The sequence below is a fragment of the Rhipicephalus sanguineus genome, chromosome 6, assembly GCF_013339695.2.
Source record: "Rhipicephalus sanguineus isolate Rsan-2018 chromosome 6, BIME_Rsan_1.4, whole genome shotgun sequence".
In the NCBI taxonomy this organism is placed as follows: domain Eukaryota; kingdom Metazoa; phylum Arthropoda; class Arachnida; order Ixodida; family Ixodidae; genus Rhipicephalus; species Rhipicephalus sanguineus.
The window spans coordinates 142,827,165-142,843,303 of record NC_051181.1 but is presented as its reverse complement, the minus strand read 5'-3'; the positions used below and the strand labels follow the sequence as shown (position 1 = coordinate 142,843,303).

At 44.9% G+C, this 16,139-nt stretch overlaps 2 protein-coding genes across 2 annotated transcripts; one reads left to right on the top strand and one right to left on the bottom strand.

The window, feature by feature from the left end:
• Window positions 1-4,431: 4,431 nt before the first annotated feature.
• Window positions 4,432-10,505, bottom strand: LOC119396592 (uncharacterized). The gene is made up of 4 exons (XM_037663868.2): window positions 9,826-10,505; window positions 8,422-8,910; window positions 4,656-5,373; window positions 4,432-4,607 (listed from the first exon to the last, which is right to left on the bottom strand). Exons 1-3 carry the CDS (start codon window positions 10,393-10,395, stop codon window positions 5,116-5,118), a joined length of 1,317 nt encoding a protein of 438 aa, XP_037519796.1. The 5' UTR covers window positions 10,396-10,505; the 3' UTR covers window positions 4,432-4,607; window positions 4,656-5,115.
• Window positions 10,506-10,995: 490 nt separating this feature from the next.
• On the top strand, window positions 10,996-15,814 carry LOC119396593 (blood vessel epicardial substance). Its single transcript, XM_037663869.2, has 2 exons — window positions 10,996-12,121; window positions 15,653-15,814. Exons 1-2 carry the CDS (start codon window positions 11,251-11,253, stop codon window positions 15,724-15,726), a joined length of 945 nt encoding a protein of 314 aa, XP_037519797.1. The 5' UTR covers window positions 10,996-11,250; the 3' UTR covers window positions 15,727-15,814.
• The last annotated feature ends 325 nt before the right edge of the window (window positions 15,815-16,139 follow it).

Genomic DNA, 16,139 nt, shown 5'->3' with positions numbered 1-16,139 from the left:
ATCAGCAGGCAAACTTCTCAACGAACAAAGCACCGCGGGGTGACATACGAGAACGGAAGAAAGACAATATATATAAAATAGAAGTTCGGGACCGGGGGGGGGGGGGGGGGTGGCGAACGGAAGGCGGCGGGAGGGAGCAGGAATGTCTTTTCGAAGAAAAAAAAAAGCATGGGAAGAGGGTGGATGGTGCACCATCGAAGCTGCGTAGTCCGCAGGCGCCTCTTCCGAGCAGGCAAAGAAACAAATGCCGTAGACGGATGAAATGGGCTACGTACAGATGGGAAGAACAGCGGGGGAGGGGCGGGAGTGTAGCTATCTCTTGTACTACACTCGTACGGTTGTGTGTGGGGGTGGGGAGAGAGCGAGGGGGCACGGGTGCGCGCAAACGAAGACGCGTCTGCACGTGGCAGTGGCGCTCAACAGATGCATCCACCGTCGCGAAGTGACGCACGAATAGTCAGGCAACCACTTTCGAAACAGCTCCAGGATCCCATAACACTTTCTTTGCAACAAATATTCACAGATTTTAACATTAAAGGAACATTACGATTACTTTTAATCGACAAAAACTACTACAATTATCTAGACTGAGGTAGGCGTACACATCAGCGACTGGAGCATTCGGGTTATTTTGTAACTATACCTACATTGAAATACAACAGTGACAAGACTATTCAAGGTGGCTTTTTGTCACTAGCCTTTAAATAAAACTGAGGCATAAGAATTAAGGTCTCTTTAACCGAACACCGCACATCGAGCTAAACATTATTGAAACAGATAAACCAACCGGTTATTACGTACAATGGGCTTTAGCGCCACAGACAGATAAATATCATTGTTGAAAACTGGATCTGCAAGAAATTTACATCACGCGATAACATTTAAATTTCTTCCAAAGGTAGCGCGTCCAAGAGGGGACAAGGCGAATGACGCATAAACACACATACACAGCATATTGTGTATGTACAGCGATGTGTATCTGCTGGGGGCGAAGCCAGAAATTTCTTTTTCGGCGAGGGGGGGGGGAAGCAAAACTGAAAATTTTCGGGGGGGGGGAGGGTTGAATCCCCCCCCCCCCTGGCTACTCCCTGATGTCTATGCCTGTCTATTTGTCATTCGCCGTCCCGTCTTGCATGCGCTATGCCTTTGGAAGATTGCAAGCGAGCCCGCCGTGCAACACATAAGAGTTGCGTCTGTTGTTAGTCATGCATGTAAGCGTGTACAAAAATGACCCCTCAATGCTCCAGCATGTCGTTACTTCTGGGTTTTCCGTCCATGCTGAAGAGTGTATATTGGAAAAATATTTGGTATTTCGAATATACACTATTCGATTCGAATGCCGAATCGAATAGAACACTATTCGATTAATTATTCGAAATTTTAGAATATATATTCGCACACGTACTCCTAGAAACAGGCAAGGAGGTTTTTGGGTGGCCCACCCAATGATGTTAAAAAAAGATGCTGGAGTGGAAAAGCCGAACGATAAAACGTCGTCAGCTAAGAAAAAGTAGCAAGTCAGCTGTCACATGTGCTCTTCTTAGTTTAAAACCAATTAGCTTACCCTTACCCACGGTGTAAGATATATACTCGATCTACATATCTTACACCATGCCCATACATCTCATTTTGTCTTATGATGAAGCCAGTGTCCACAAACCGACTTCAGTTATTTAGCCCTGTTTACTGTTTTTATCCACTTAGCGCGTGTTAAGGGCCCAAAAACTACAAAGAAAACAAGAGGTAAAGACAAGGTTGGTTTTGAACACGGACCTTCGATGGATAATTGTTCCGAACAGATACTTCCCAACGTGCCTCTATGTTACTGGCATCCTTATCAAAGCCTTGGCGAGCTTTACATACTCATTCGGATATATTACTTTCCTCGTAACCGACCAATGACTAACCTATAGCATTTACGTCACCAGAACAAGGGCATTTTCTAATCAGACATCAGACGAGAAGGGTAGGTTATTCAGGTAAGGTATGTCCAAACGCTGGCTTCACATTCGCTTCTCCGAAGTTTCGATTACTTCCACTATAGAAGTTTTTTAACCTCCTTAGAGCCCGTCGCCTTCTAGAGCCATAAAGGTGGATATGCATAAACAAGGAGAAGGAGAAAATTAACTTTATTACTGAAGACAAGAGGTACGAGCGGGGTGGCGTCCAGCAGGCCCGCGAACTGTCCCGCGACCTTCGGCACACAATGAGCCTGCTCGGCCGGTTTCGGTTTGAAGGCTTGTAGATTTGAGTGCAGCAAGAAACTGGCGCTAAGAATAATTGTAGTGACAAGCCACTCCTCAACATTTTTCACCACTTTTCACCAGATTTTGTCTGGTGTAGCCGTTCTGGCACCTCAACACCAGCAGCCCCCAATTTTCACCAGATTTTCCCAATCTGGTGCCGAATTTCACCATCTGGCAACGCTGGCTTGGCTTGTCTTGACCACTGATCTCCACTAGGAGGAGCTGGATGGCGCATCGAGCACGCGGGCGTGAAGCCACCGGAAGCCGCTGTTTTTGTCCCGGAAGAGAGTTTTTCTCTTCTTTTTTAAAGAAATACCTGCCTGTAGCGCAGTAAACTATACGAATAGACCGGAAAAGTCGCCAGGAAAGACATTTCACGCTATAAGTACCTCAATGTTGCATTACTTTTTACGCATTTTGTACGTTGCCGCTCTCCGCCGTATTCGGACGGCGTCGGCACGGCGTTCGTCATCTTTCGTGTAGCGTTCGTCGGCGTCTAAAGTGAGGCGTAATCGCAGAGTTTGAAAAAATAAAAAAGAAAAACGATCATAACAACAGCTGCCACCCGAGAATATTTTAATTGCGCGACTGAGACGGACAGAAGGCGCCAGCTTCCGGGACAAACAGGGGACCTTCCGGTGGCTTCACAAGCGCCCGCCTCGCAGAGCGGGGATGCGCCGTCCAGCCTTTTTAATGGAGGTCAGTGGTCTTGACTTGCTTGAGAGCGGCTCAGCGGCTCTTTTGTGCGCTTCCTCTATCCGCCACTGCAAAGCAATAGCGCTGTCATCGCTAGCGTTGACAGTCTTACTGAATTCAAGACTCGCGTTCAAAGGAGTTTGATTTGGCTATCTCAAAGGCTATGCTTTTATGCATAGAACTCGGGCTATGCGGGCGCCAAAATGATGTTAAGCACCAGTTACTTCTGCTCTGATTTAAAATATTAAAAAAATATTTTTGAATTTGTTATTATTAGTGAACAATAATGTAGCGAAATAAATTTTATTTTTGCGACGAATACCAAATCATATACAAATGGCTGTCATTACGTCATTGGCTGGATCGTGGTGGCCAGCAGCGAATATTTTGACGTCTACTGGTTCTATAAACGTTGGTCTACACTACAGAAAAAAGCGTTTCTTCCGCGGTCGTTAGATGTACGACGTTGCCGCCACCTGTTTCATCTTATTAATAGCTTATAAAAACGTTGTTTTGCTTCTATGTTGACGGAGTTGTATGCTGACAATATCGACAAGTGATGTCGCCCACCAAAAATTATAGCCTCGGAGATAACATCGCGTGTTTTAATCTCGGAGACCGCCGCTCAGCGCTTCAAAAAGGAGCAGACATGACGCCCCGACACCCCCCTCCCCCTTTTTTTTCTTTTTAAAACGGACTGTCGCTTTCCGCGGATTTTGAAACCTGGTGGGACAAGATGACACTAAATTTTGCGCAGTTGGTCACTCCAGTTACTGCAGTGCATCATTTAATAACCTCCTTGATATGTTCCCTCATTTACGGGGAAGGGGGGGGGGTACATATTGCGGCCATCTTCTAGAAAATTTGTCTTCCAAGTGGGAATGTTCCACGAAGACATATTTAGGTCTCCAAATTTGAATTTAGGTCACATACGTGCCACAGACAACCCCTTACTTGTTCTTTGCATTGCCCGCACAGACTATCTTGACTGCTTCAAAAACCTTCGATGAAAGAACGAATGGGCCAAGGATATTTTGATGATGCAACTGAGCGGCAATATGATACCACCAAAGTGTTAGGAATAAATAACACATTTCCGAGTGGATGACCATGGCCATTCGCACTCATATGGCCTGTAACCACCAAAACGTAATAATAAATATTCATAAGCAGTTTTGCCACTTAGTAACATCAATGTGCCCACTCAATAGGATGGCTGGACCACGTGGATTTACAGATGAATGATTTTGTAAGCCATTGAAGGACATGAATTGGCCTACAGTGGGCAACCAAGGGAAGCTTCAGCCCAAGTCTTGTCTTAGGTAGTGTGAAGTCCTATACATAAAATAATCTTCCTTGATAAAACGGTGTATCCAAGCTGGGGTCTTTTTAACTGGAGATTCTTAATCAATGCAGCTCCTCCATCTTGTGACTAAATGGCAAGTTGGGTGAGTTAGTGCGTACTTATTTTCTGAAGAAAAACATCAATAAAAAAATGAAGACAAGAAAAAGAGAGAATACGTGTCACGCTGCGCTCACAACTTCATCATTTTGTGACCCTTTTGTTTACATAGCTTTGATTTCAACACGAGTACAGTCTTATTCCAACAGAAAACTCCAATAAAGCAATGTATTATCTATGTCGAACAAGAGGAAATTATTTACCTTTCCCGTTAACCAGGGAAAAATAAAGTTGTGCATTCATTCATTTACCTCTACTCATGTAAAATACTTCACTCTTACAAACTGGAGGTCAGATATATTAAAGCTGGTGTGTCTACTGCCACTACCGTAATTTAGGTGCCCACATACAACAAACGCAACGGGCAGGGAAGTTATTTTTATTACCTTTCTGTCATGTTCACACAGTGGCAGAAGTTACTGCCTACAACATTAAGCGTTCCTTTAAAATATTACTAAACCGTTCCCCTGCTTTCTTTCTTCGCTAGGGATAACAGATACATACACAAAATACATCACAAATGTTCATTCCAGTCTGTTATAGACTGTAGATGAGTACACATATATTGAACACTTTTTAGCACATACAGCCGTTCGCTATGAGCTGGGTTTTCAAATGTACTCCACACATCTTGGAAGGTACCTCACTCAACAATCTTAGAACATTGCATGGCTTTAATGCAAGATTTTCGCAGCTCCTGACTAGACACCATTAGGAAAAGGTGAAGAACTGGTGACCTGCTGCACAAAACAGTGTGCTTGAGTACCAGGGCCATGGCTGGTGCTGTCCGTTGCCTGGCTTCAAAGCAGTCAACGCTTCCCGCTCCCCAACTTTCCACAGTCTCACTACTTTGTCATGTCCCGCTGAGCACACAGTTTGTTCAGATGCATTGTAACTGAGCGGCATTTTCAGCCCGTTGTTGTGGTGGCCGCTGAACTTCTGCACAACGTGCTTGTTCCGGAGGTCCATCTGAATAATCGAGAGGCACAAATGACAAAAATGTGTGTGCAATTAGTACGTACATTTTTTTAAAAATAGGCTTCTTCTGTCCTAAGCAACACGTACCGCCATTACCGTCAATAACAAGAAGCATACCAGTTTATAATAGTGAACCACTCTTTCAAGTTTCTATTTTGCTTCATAGGCATGCGAAGGGTGCCACATTACATGGGGCACCATAGCCTAATAACCAGCCTCCCCCCCCAACTTTCATGACAGGTCACAAAATAAACCAAAAAGGGTCGCTTGCACAAACTGCATGAATTATTTCCAGCTTCCAAATTGCTGCTTGCAAAATAAAAACATTACAAAGCTGAACTTGTGTCCCACTGCGCCTGTTGCTTCATTCTGTGATAACAGGCTCATTATTAGAAAATGTAAATGAAGTAGGGGTGTGCAAATGGTGAAATTTCACCTCGAATCGAATAGTGCCGAATAGTGGCCAAAAATATCGAATCGAATATCAAATAGTATATGTACACGAAATGTGTACCGCTAGTTACGGCAAGACAGAGGAAAAATCAGGGATGCTACGTCGTGCAGACAGTTTTATTACGCATTTGTTCGGGAGTGGCTTTTGTTTCAGCTTTCATGGGCGCGCAGGCATGTTCAGAGAAGAGCCGCCATTACAGTCAGCAGCGCCACTTCTAACCTCCTAACGGCTAACAGAGGGGTGTACGGTAGCTAGTTTTTTTCCCCCATGGTTGCGCATTACAGCTCATCTGACAACGGTAATGTGCTTCATCGCCATGGGTGCTCCGGGCCCAAAAATCTTCAGCCTCCTGTTCACAGCAGCGTTTTAACTGAGTGCCGGAACAATAGGAGTTTCTGAACGAGTGGTTCGGTGCGGCAGTGGTGACTGCCCAGCGTGAACAAATTTTTACATGCAAAGCCAATGACCGAGGGTTTCGCAGGCCAAAGTCAGGACGTTTTACTACGCTTGTGGCATACACGACCGAACTACGCAAGAAGTCCGTGCCTTTGTTTTGGGAAGGCAGTTGTGAAGGGCTTGACAGTTTTCTCGTGTCTTTTTCTACGTGCGGAAATGACATAATCTCGTTTAAGATCAGCATGGGCTCGCTTTTGAACCAGGATGTCGGTGAAAACTTTAACGAAAGGCTTTAACGACGTTAGCGTTAAGTTTTCGTCACCCCACCCTAAACAAGTGGCACCATTGGCCTTTGTGGCGTTTTAGATATTCGTCCCCCCCTTGTCAAATTATTCGAAACTTCGAATACTAGCTATTCGAAAGTCGAATCGAATTATTTGGTTAGGTACTATTCGATTCGAATTCGAAACTCCAATATTCGCACACCCCTAAAATGAAGGTGAAACATTAACTTCTACAACATTCTGCTGAAACTGCAGTGCTCTCATTGCTACACCAGAATGGTGTCACAGATATTGTTTTTTTTTTTTTTTTCGCATTATGGCCATAGAAGCGCAGCAGGTGCTCTCGAAACTGGCAAAATTTAGTCTCCGGTAAGCTTAACATACAATGTGGTCATATCTCTGCTGACAAAACATTGAACAAGGCTACAGCAGACATTATCAAAATATGTGATGTTAGGGCAAAGTTGTTATAGGAGCTTCAAGACTGTGCCGACATTTATAATTACTAAAGCTTTTTTTAAAGTCTTTCTTGCCTTTCAATACCTCTTCTCATGCTAAACAGCTTTATCTGTTCATTGCAAAGGGGTTGCTTACTAATACAGTTGAACTTATTTTTCTTTTTAGTGTCCCTTTATTACGCAGTGATAGGTATGGTTATTAAGAGTTAATTCATCCGTTTATAAATGACCACCAGCACACTATAAAGTAATGCGAAACAGAACATACAATTGCCCCCCCAACTCCCACACCAACTTTGAAAAATATCGTAGGCTATGTCGCTGGCCAGTGGCACCCAATATCAAAAATACCTTTGTTATACGCAATATTCATTATAACTATACTGGCTGTCCCAACTAACTTGCACCAAGATTTAAAAAAAAACCATACGCTCTAGGAAAGTTCTACCTGTTGTTTATTAGTGGTAGCCGTGTGTACATACAACCTGTATTTTTGTCATGAGTAAGCACTAATTAATTAACTTACCAATTTTTTTACTATTGCTCGAATTGCTAAAATATTACCTTATGTTGTACCTCGCCTCAAATCTGCCTGGTTGTCTTTTCCGAGAAAAAAACAAAAACACGCGAAATACGCCAAGTATAAAAAAGACGCACACTCATGCACTGCTACTGCAGTGCTTTCAAGCGTTCTTTAGTTGATACATGGCTGCGTTAGTTAATCACCGCATTGTACAGAGCTTCACGCTCAATGATGGACGCGTCAGCAGCATGTTTTGATGCACGCCCATCAAATAGCATGAAGCCCTGTACAATGAACGAACGCAGTCGTGTATCAAGCAAAGAACACTTGGAAGCGCTTGAGTAGTGGCGCACGAGCATGCGTCTATTTCATATTTGACGTGTTTGGCGCACTTTTGTTTTTTCTCGGAAAAAACAGCCAGGCAGATTTCAGCAAGGAATAAATGCTTGATTCTGGGGTTATTTGAGGCAAGGTACAACATAAAGTTAATATTTTACCAATGAGAGCAAGAATAAAAAAGTTGGCTAATTAATATTAATTAATTAATTAGCGCTTAGTCATGAAAAAAATACAGGTTGTACATACACATGACTACCACTAATACACAACAAGTAGAACTTTCCTAAAGCGCTTGGTTTTTTTTTAATCTTGGTCCAAGTTAGCTGGGACAGCTGGTATATTCATTATATGATAATATCAACAAACAAGAAAAGCTTTCAACTTACTTTGTTACAACCGATGATTTCATGTATCTATGTTTAGTACATCAAAGTTTAGATAAGAGGTCATACTGCAAATTCCAGTACTCAAGAGACGTTCTGGAATCATATGCAACATACAGACACTGGTGCGCTTCCACGCTATACTTAGTGACGGAAACACACGAGAGACACTACATTGTCAAATTAACGGCACACAACTCACCAAGACCAGATTTCCATCGTGGGCACTTGCAATCAGCATCGAGCCAGAGTCAATTACTCTGAGGGACACGACACCACGACAGAGTGGAACCACGAAGGTGTGATTTGTATGTGGTCGGTCACGTAAGTCGGCGCACATCACATTACCACGGTGCGTTCCCACAAACAGCAGGTTGCCGTCTTCGCTGAACTCCACGCTGAGTGGGCTTTCACGGCGAGTCCACACGTTGGTCCCCACTGATCCAGCCTGCAGAATTCGCAAAAGTCGTATCTCCTTTTCCATGCCGACAGCATGGGCCCGCCCTCCAGTTGAGGTGGCACAGCTACGTAGAGCTTCAGAAGTGGGAAGCCACGTTATGATCGAACCTCCGCCATTGATGGGATATGACTTCGCGAAACTGTTCAAGCTTGACATGCAGTCTGAGGCAACATATGCACAAAATGTTCGGGTCGTTCCGTCAGGTTGACGATAAACGTTGATGTCCACCACCTAAAATAAAAATGCAAATGTAAAATACTCCTATGCTGAAATCCAAATAAGGCAAAAGTTCAGGGGGAAGATGGAAGCTTGAGGCGATGGAAAATCCTTCTCCAGTGATAGCCTGTGCTCAAGGATTTTTTATTGCTTTGAAGCTGTCACATGCACAAGAGCCAATATACTTTTGTACATGCCGTTCATACATTCATTGGTAGGGAATTCGTACTTGGCTATCTTGGACAAAAAAAACAATACCTTGGCACAGGGCACAGTGCTTGTGTGTGCCATTTGCCCACGTAAGTACTTTGCTAAGCTGCTGTTCCTTCGCACTAAGTATGTACCAACCTGACCAAGACACTGCACCTTTATATTTAAATAAAATAACATTTTATTTATTTAAATATTTATAAATAAATAACTTTATTTTATTTAAATAACATAAAGGGCCTCCCGATAGGGTACCCTATCCTGTCTTTTTTTTTTCCTTGCTTGTCTCTGTTGCGCCACAAATATTTTATTAAGCTATGCACCAACTCGCCCAACGTCCCACTCTGCTAAATTATATTTAAATATTGAGAATTATGCATGCCTACTAGGAAGACATTTCCAGAACATAAACATTACAACTGTATACGCGTCAAAGCCTAGACACGTAGCATGTGACGCGTGTGTTTCCGGTGCAAACTGCACTTCTGTGACTGCATGGTTGGAAAATGTTGATGAAAGCATGTCAATAGTTTGTGTGCAACTGCCTCAAGAGCGGCATTTGTGACTGGCAGTTAACTTTACATTCACACTAAACTTCATTTCGACGATGAACATTAGCTGACAAAAAAAATTGGCGATGCATTTCATACTTGCTTAGTTTTTGTGCGCTCCACAGGCTAAAATTTGCGTTTTTGACAAGCACAAGTGTGGACGAATTACCTTATGTGCCGGATGTGATGTGATAGTTTGCAAACAGTCATTCGTAGAGTTGCCGAAGTCGATAAAACGGAGGACAGAGCCGCGACGGCCGTCTCCTGTTTCCGTAGCCCACGCGCCGACGCATACCGCTGCATCCGAATCCCGCAGTCCCGAAAGGTAGGTGCACTCGCCACCGTTTTCAATCTCTGCATGCACGATGCCTTTGAGCGACGCCATGCGCGCGCGTTGCACCGATGCAGCAAAGTTGCTGAACGGCAGTAGTCCAATCTGCATGCGGCACAGACTACGGGGCAGTGCGGTGTTGCCGCTGCGCTGAAGACTCGCTTCGACGACTTCTCGGCACTTCTTGTTCGACAGCTTGGCATCGATGGATGCCTGCGTGAGCGGGTTGTGCCTGTTCTGGCCCGGCGTGAGTCGAAAGTAGCGCCGTTGAGAGGCGTCGTAATAGAAGCCCGGCAAATGAAACGCATCGTCCTGCCCGTTGTCGCCTCCCGACGAAGCAGCGCTGTCCAGCTGATCACTGTGCCTGCCACGGCGCCGTTGACGATGCCGACTTCGACTGCGTTTCATTCTCTGTCCGTCGCCAGTACTTGCATAACTGTAAATATGTATCGGTTGTAACACAAGACGCTTTGCCAGAGAACACAGTACTCCTACATATTTTAGCCTCTGTTGTACCGCCACAAAATTTGTACCACGCGACCACGCTGCGTTTGCTTTATGTTGGAATTGGATTTGACTCGACTTGGATTTCGCACTTATGTGCTTATGTCCCACGGCTAGCAACCACAAATGAAGCAAACTGACATGAGAACTGGAAAAGTGATTCTTCAAGCTGTTGACAGTGCATTAGCACGTTACGTCACAGAATACTTATAGTTACGTTGCTTATTGTTTCCTTATCTGTTGGCGCGACTCTTGTAGATGCCGCTTGCTTATTTCAACCAGTCAGTCATCTCGTGCATGATTCATTGAGCTAAGCGGCTATGCTATTTTCCTCTTCTTTGGTGTTTATTTTACCGATTTTACTACGACCGCGCACATTACATACTTTGCGTCACCCTGACCAGAAAAATGCGCTGCGCTCGAACGCTGCAGATCGAGACCTTTGTCTTTTTTCTTTGTGTTCGCTGTACCCTCGGGAGCAAGCAAGCGAGCCTGAGCGAGCTTCCTCTAGCGACACGTGCGGCCGCATGCTGTTCGCTTCGTTTTCATTGGCTTCAGTGAAAGCTGCATGCGGGCGTCGGAGGCTGCCGCAGAGGCAGCAGCGGAGTCGTGCTGGATTGCGTCGCATAGCGTAAAAGATGAGCGCGGCACGCCAGGCGTTGTTGGTATCTCGCGCGCGTTTATCTGCTGATCGCGAGGATATGCTGCCGCGGACCGCAAGCCCTCTTCAGTGCGTCGGTGCGCGGTCGTCCTGACGCGATGTCGTCGGCTGCGGGCAACGCGTCCGACCTGGTGCACGGGCACACCATGGGCTCCTACTTCGCCACGGCCGTGTGCCCTACATGGCTACCCACGAACCACATACTCTTCCAACTGGCCAACATATTCCTCTTCCTCTCGTACATGGCGCCCGCTGGCCTGTACGGGCTCCTCTACCTGCGCGTGTGCCTGACGGTGGGCAGCTTTTTCTTCGCCCTCTGGGGCTACGTGATTCTGTGCGCCTTCGACACCATGGTGTGGAACGCCTTCTTCACTGCCATCAACCTAGTACATGTGTGCGTGCTAATGTATGTACTTCGGCCGGTGAGATTGGCGCCCCACATGGAAGTCGTGTACCGCGAGCTTTTCCAGCCGCTCAAGGTGTCACGCCAGCAGTTCCAGGCAGCGGCGTCCTGCGTCAAGATGCTCAAGGATGTGGAGCCGCAGGAGACGTACGCCGTGGAGCACGTCACGCGCGCAGACTGCCTCACGCTCGTGCTGAACGGCAGATTCCTCGTGTCGCACAAGGGCCGGCCGCTGCAGATCGTCGATCGCCTAGAGTTCCTCGACTCGCCCGAGTGGTTCGGCGTGTGCGGCAGCGGCGGCGACAAATTCCAAGTGACCATGACGGCAATGGATCGCTGCCGCGTGGTCGTGTGGAACCGCGACAAGCTCAAGCTTACCATCAGCGGCGACACCTTCCTGCAGGCCGTGTTCGATAACGTAGTCGGCAAGGACGTCGTGCGAAAGCTGCTCTTCGTCACCGAATCCACGCAGAACAACCCAAACGCCGAGAACGCGTCCGAGACGACCAAGCTTCTCATCCAGATGAAAGAGAACGCTGTTCGCAAAGCGTCTCACGGAGAGAAGGGTGAGACGCTGCGCGTAGCTCACTGCACAGTCATCACTCCATCGCCGCAACATATGAAGAATTTCTGGTCCACGGGCATTCTACGCATGTTCGAGCAGCTCTGGGAAAAGAACGAGTACAAATGACGCAGCCTTTTGAACTTCGCTTGCCGTTTCATGCACTGGTCCAATTATTCGAGCAGGCAACCTGGGAGAAAATTACTTGTTATTCTAGCTGCGCATTCAGTTGTAATGACCTGAGCCATGGCAACATGCACAAGCTTAGCAGTGCGCAGATGTCTTTCTGCATGAGTGTAGACTCGCGTGCTTTGTAAGAAGCTTGTGCACAAATGTTGGTTGCTGGGTTGGCAAAGAGCGGTGTGATGCGAATTAATCTTAACTTCCCCTTGAACCTCTACAATTTCTTTTTTCGAGGTTTAGGATTGGCACGGCTTTTTTTGCTGCTTAGCTACGCCGCTTGATGTGATGTCTCAAATGACACTTGCATGCTATCAACAAGGTGTCGGGGAGTTAGCGGGCCAGTAGCATTTTGCATTAAGTGAGCAGCTTGCAAGCCAAACAGTGAGCTAGACTAAGCTCTTGCCTACATATGGCTGAATGGAAATTGAGGAATTACATATGAAACGATCTGAATGGGGCATGTCTTGAATGCCATTTTGGTCTAGGCACAGCCACATAGTTTTCCAATACAGGCACCCCTTATACACATCTCAACTACACAGTCATTCAACACATTCTCCAGCAGATTTCCCCTACACGTTGCAAGGCAGAACAGTATTAGTCCGATGCGTTTTTGGCTTAACTGTGTGTGAAGGCCTTAAACGCATGCTAGCTTCAGAACTTCTGGACACCTTGCATTTGTCATCTTAAATTACAAAAACTTGGTGTGCTGCAAGTGCAGTTTACAAAGCAATTGGCTAGTTCAGCTTCATTCTAGAACTCAGTGCCATAATTTACTATGGTGTCTCTACTGCACTGTGCATAGGAACTGTTACAACTCCACTGGGACCTGGTACGACAATTGTATTACAAGCACCGGGCTGAGCCGCAACGTAATGAGCTATGTAGATCAGACCTAAACTTTGAATCCAGGAAGTTTTTTTTTTTTTTTTTTTTGTAAATTGCCTTTCATGGTGTCCTTCCACTTATCCGGTGTGCTTATTGTGTTAAATATTGATGACTCGCTGGTGGCACCTGGTGATACAAGTATATGAACTCCAGCGAGTTTTCTTAAAGCTCACCTATATACATTTCTCTGTTGCCTAAAGAAGACCATCTTGCAACAAGACTGAAACTTGGGCTAATTGGTCGTACTTCATAATGGAATGGCAGCGCAGGGCTAGTTGGTCGTACTTCATAATGGAACAAAAGCGCAACCCAACACGGACAGAAGAAAGAAGGTGCGCGAAACACAGTGCTGTTTCATGTACCTTCTTTTTTCTGTCCGCGTGTGGTTGCGCTGCCGTTCCATTATAAAGTAACCATCTTGCGCATGAACGACCATGTTTCCTCTTTCCTTCAATCTTGGCTAGCATTAATTTTCATTCCGTTGAACTGGTAGCTTGCATGACATGGCCGAAATTCAAATATTTTAGTTTCATTACCTGTTATTCAAAAGATAATTCAAGACTGAGCACTCTGATGACTGAGATACGAGTTGAGCAGTAGTGCAGCCCCTTTTGCTTTGCAGAAATCATTGTGGCAAGCAGTTAAGGATCATCCAGCTTTAAACTTGTTTAATTTTATTCAATTTATTTTTTAGCCTATTTCAGCAGTAGATATCTGAAAACCAGTGCTAACCAGGCATCTGGCTTCAATTTCACAACTGGGACAAACACCCTAAACTGAGAAATTAATTTAAATAGTGTCTTTTGAGCCTGTCACAACAACATGGCAGTTTTTTGCACAAGTTTCTGAAAAAGAATTTCATTGTGTGCTCCATGCAATGTTAAAAATGGTTCATGCTAAAAGAAAATTTGTTACATGCATGTTTCTTCATTCTCATCTCTAGTGACAGACAGTGGAAAATTTTCTTCACTTCTCAAAAGATGGATTTGAATTGTTTTTGTGCAAACGCAACATACGTCTTCAACTACTACATGTTCTCACACCCTGAGCTGCTAACGATTGTATCGTACATTGTGCCTAGTAAAGAAAGAGGAACAGCTGTGTATTTTGAAAGAAGAGAAAGAGGCTGCTTAGCACATAGGTGAGCCACAGTTGAAGGCGAACAAGAACAAGATCATCGTATATGGAACACTTCGGAAATTGGCACTTGCAATGCTATGTGGGGACTGCACATCTGTGCGACGACTTTACGTGGTCATTGCAGTTTTTATTTACCGTGGAATGTGATGGAGACTTCTACACTCTTCAGAAAAAATGGAGCATTTTGGTAGTATTTATGCCACAACTGTAATCATCATCTGGCTTGCTCGAGTTTCCTTTCTTGAAAATCCATCCCTTCCCTATCAAGAATGCTATGTCACGCTGATAGCGGTGATAACGCAAAAAAAAAGTACACGAGCTAAATGACTATTACTATTGTGTGGCAGAAATACTCCCCAAACACTCCTTTTTTTTTTCAGAGCATAGGGTCACAGCAGCAATAGTTGTGCCTTCGTTTCTTTGCAATTTACAACAGTTGTACGGCGTAGCTTTCCGACAGTCGTACATTACTCTGGCAAACATCCTGTCAAAACATAGGCTGGTATAATCTAAAAAATTTCACTGCTTTCTCTTACCATCTGCTGTCCACCACTGGCTGCCAACGTTTGCAGGGCACCCCTCCGTTCAGACTGTTGAATAGATGAATAGATGGAGACTGATGAAAATTTTTAAACCATTCCTTTCTTAGCAATGCTTATTGTTGTTGGCAGCATTTAAATCTGTACGACCTTTCGTTTCTGTATGCTCGCAATTGCCCCTCCATATTTCATGAAGCTGACACCGTTAAGGAATAGGGTTGCACAAATGATTTTTGAGGCCGAAATGAATACCTTAAAATATTCTTGCAGCTGTATACAATGATGTTCACATCCCTGCATTCATAATTTTAGAATTAAAAGCAAATATGGAGTCTAGTTTCCCAAACAATGTAGGCCGCTGCTCGTACAATCTCCTATCTCATGCCTATACTATGCCCCCTAGAGATGATGTTGGTCTTCCACCAGTATTGCATTTATTTGGGAGCAGTTGGATGTTGCACAATGATCGTATACTAGTTAAAGGATATTCATATTTACAAATAGCAGCTATTCGATATAGTTCTTGAAATTCTTGAATATTTACACACTCTTGTTAACAAAGCACACACATTCTGCATGACTACGTTGTAGATTATTTTGTTAGGCATGGCCTACCTTGCCATTATCTCGCTATTGCTGCCTCTGCCCACTTAATTTGGCCACGTATTATGTATCTTTCTCTGCCAATTGCCATTGTGAATGTGCTCCCACAAGTCTGCAGACAGATATATGCTCTTCACACATCCTTGAGTGATTACCTGTGTGTTTTTTGCTTTCTTTTATAGACGACGGTTTGGTGAGCGTGTGGAGCTGGGGCCGAAGACCCTGCTACCGTTCAGACCCCGAGACAGCAGTCTAGATTCACCGGTGCCTCATTCGCTGCGAGGTCACACATCATCGTTGCCAAATACATTTCTCATCATTAAACTGTTTTTCCGTGTTTCAAACATCTTTTGTTACCCACCTTGAATTCCAGTTTCCAGACGTCACAGCCATCGATCATGTGGTGGCTTGTGAGAACGCTGGCTCCATTCAAAGACAACACAGACCAGTGACGTGGCATTTTTTTTTTATTTTCCACTCCATGAATGTGTGACCATGGCACTGAGTAAGGGAGATGAGTTCCTTGCAGGTGCAACAACACAGCTGCTACAATTAGCGCGTGCGGCACATGATGCTTATATACAATGGCTTTGCGGAGGAAAAGGTTTTTGAGATCCATGCTAGTACGGAACTGGGTTCTGCAAGCACTGCCTAAATGCCCACCAGTGA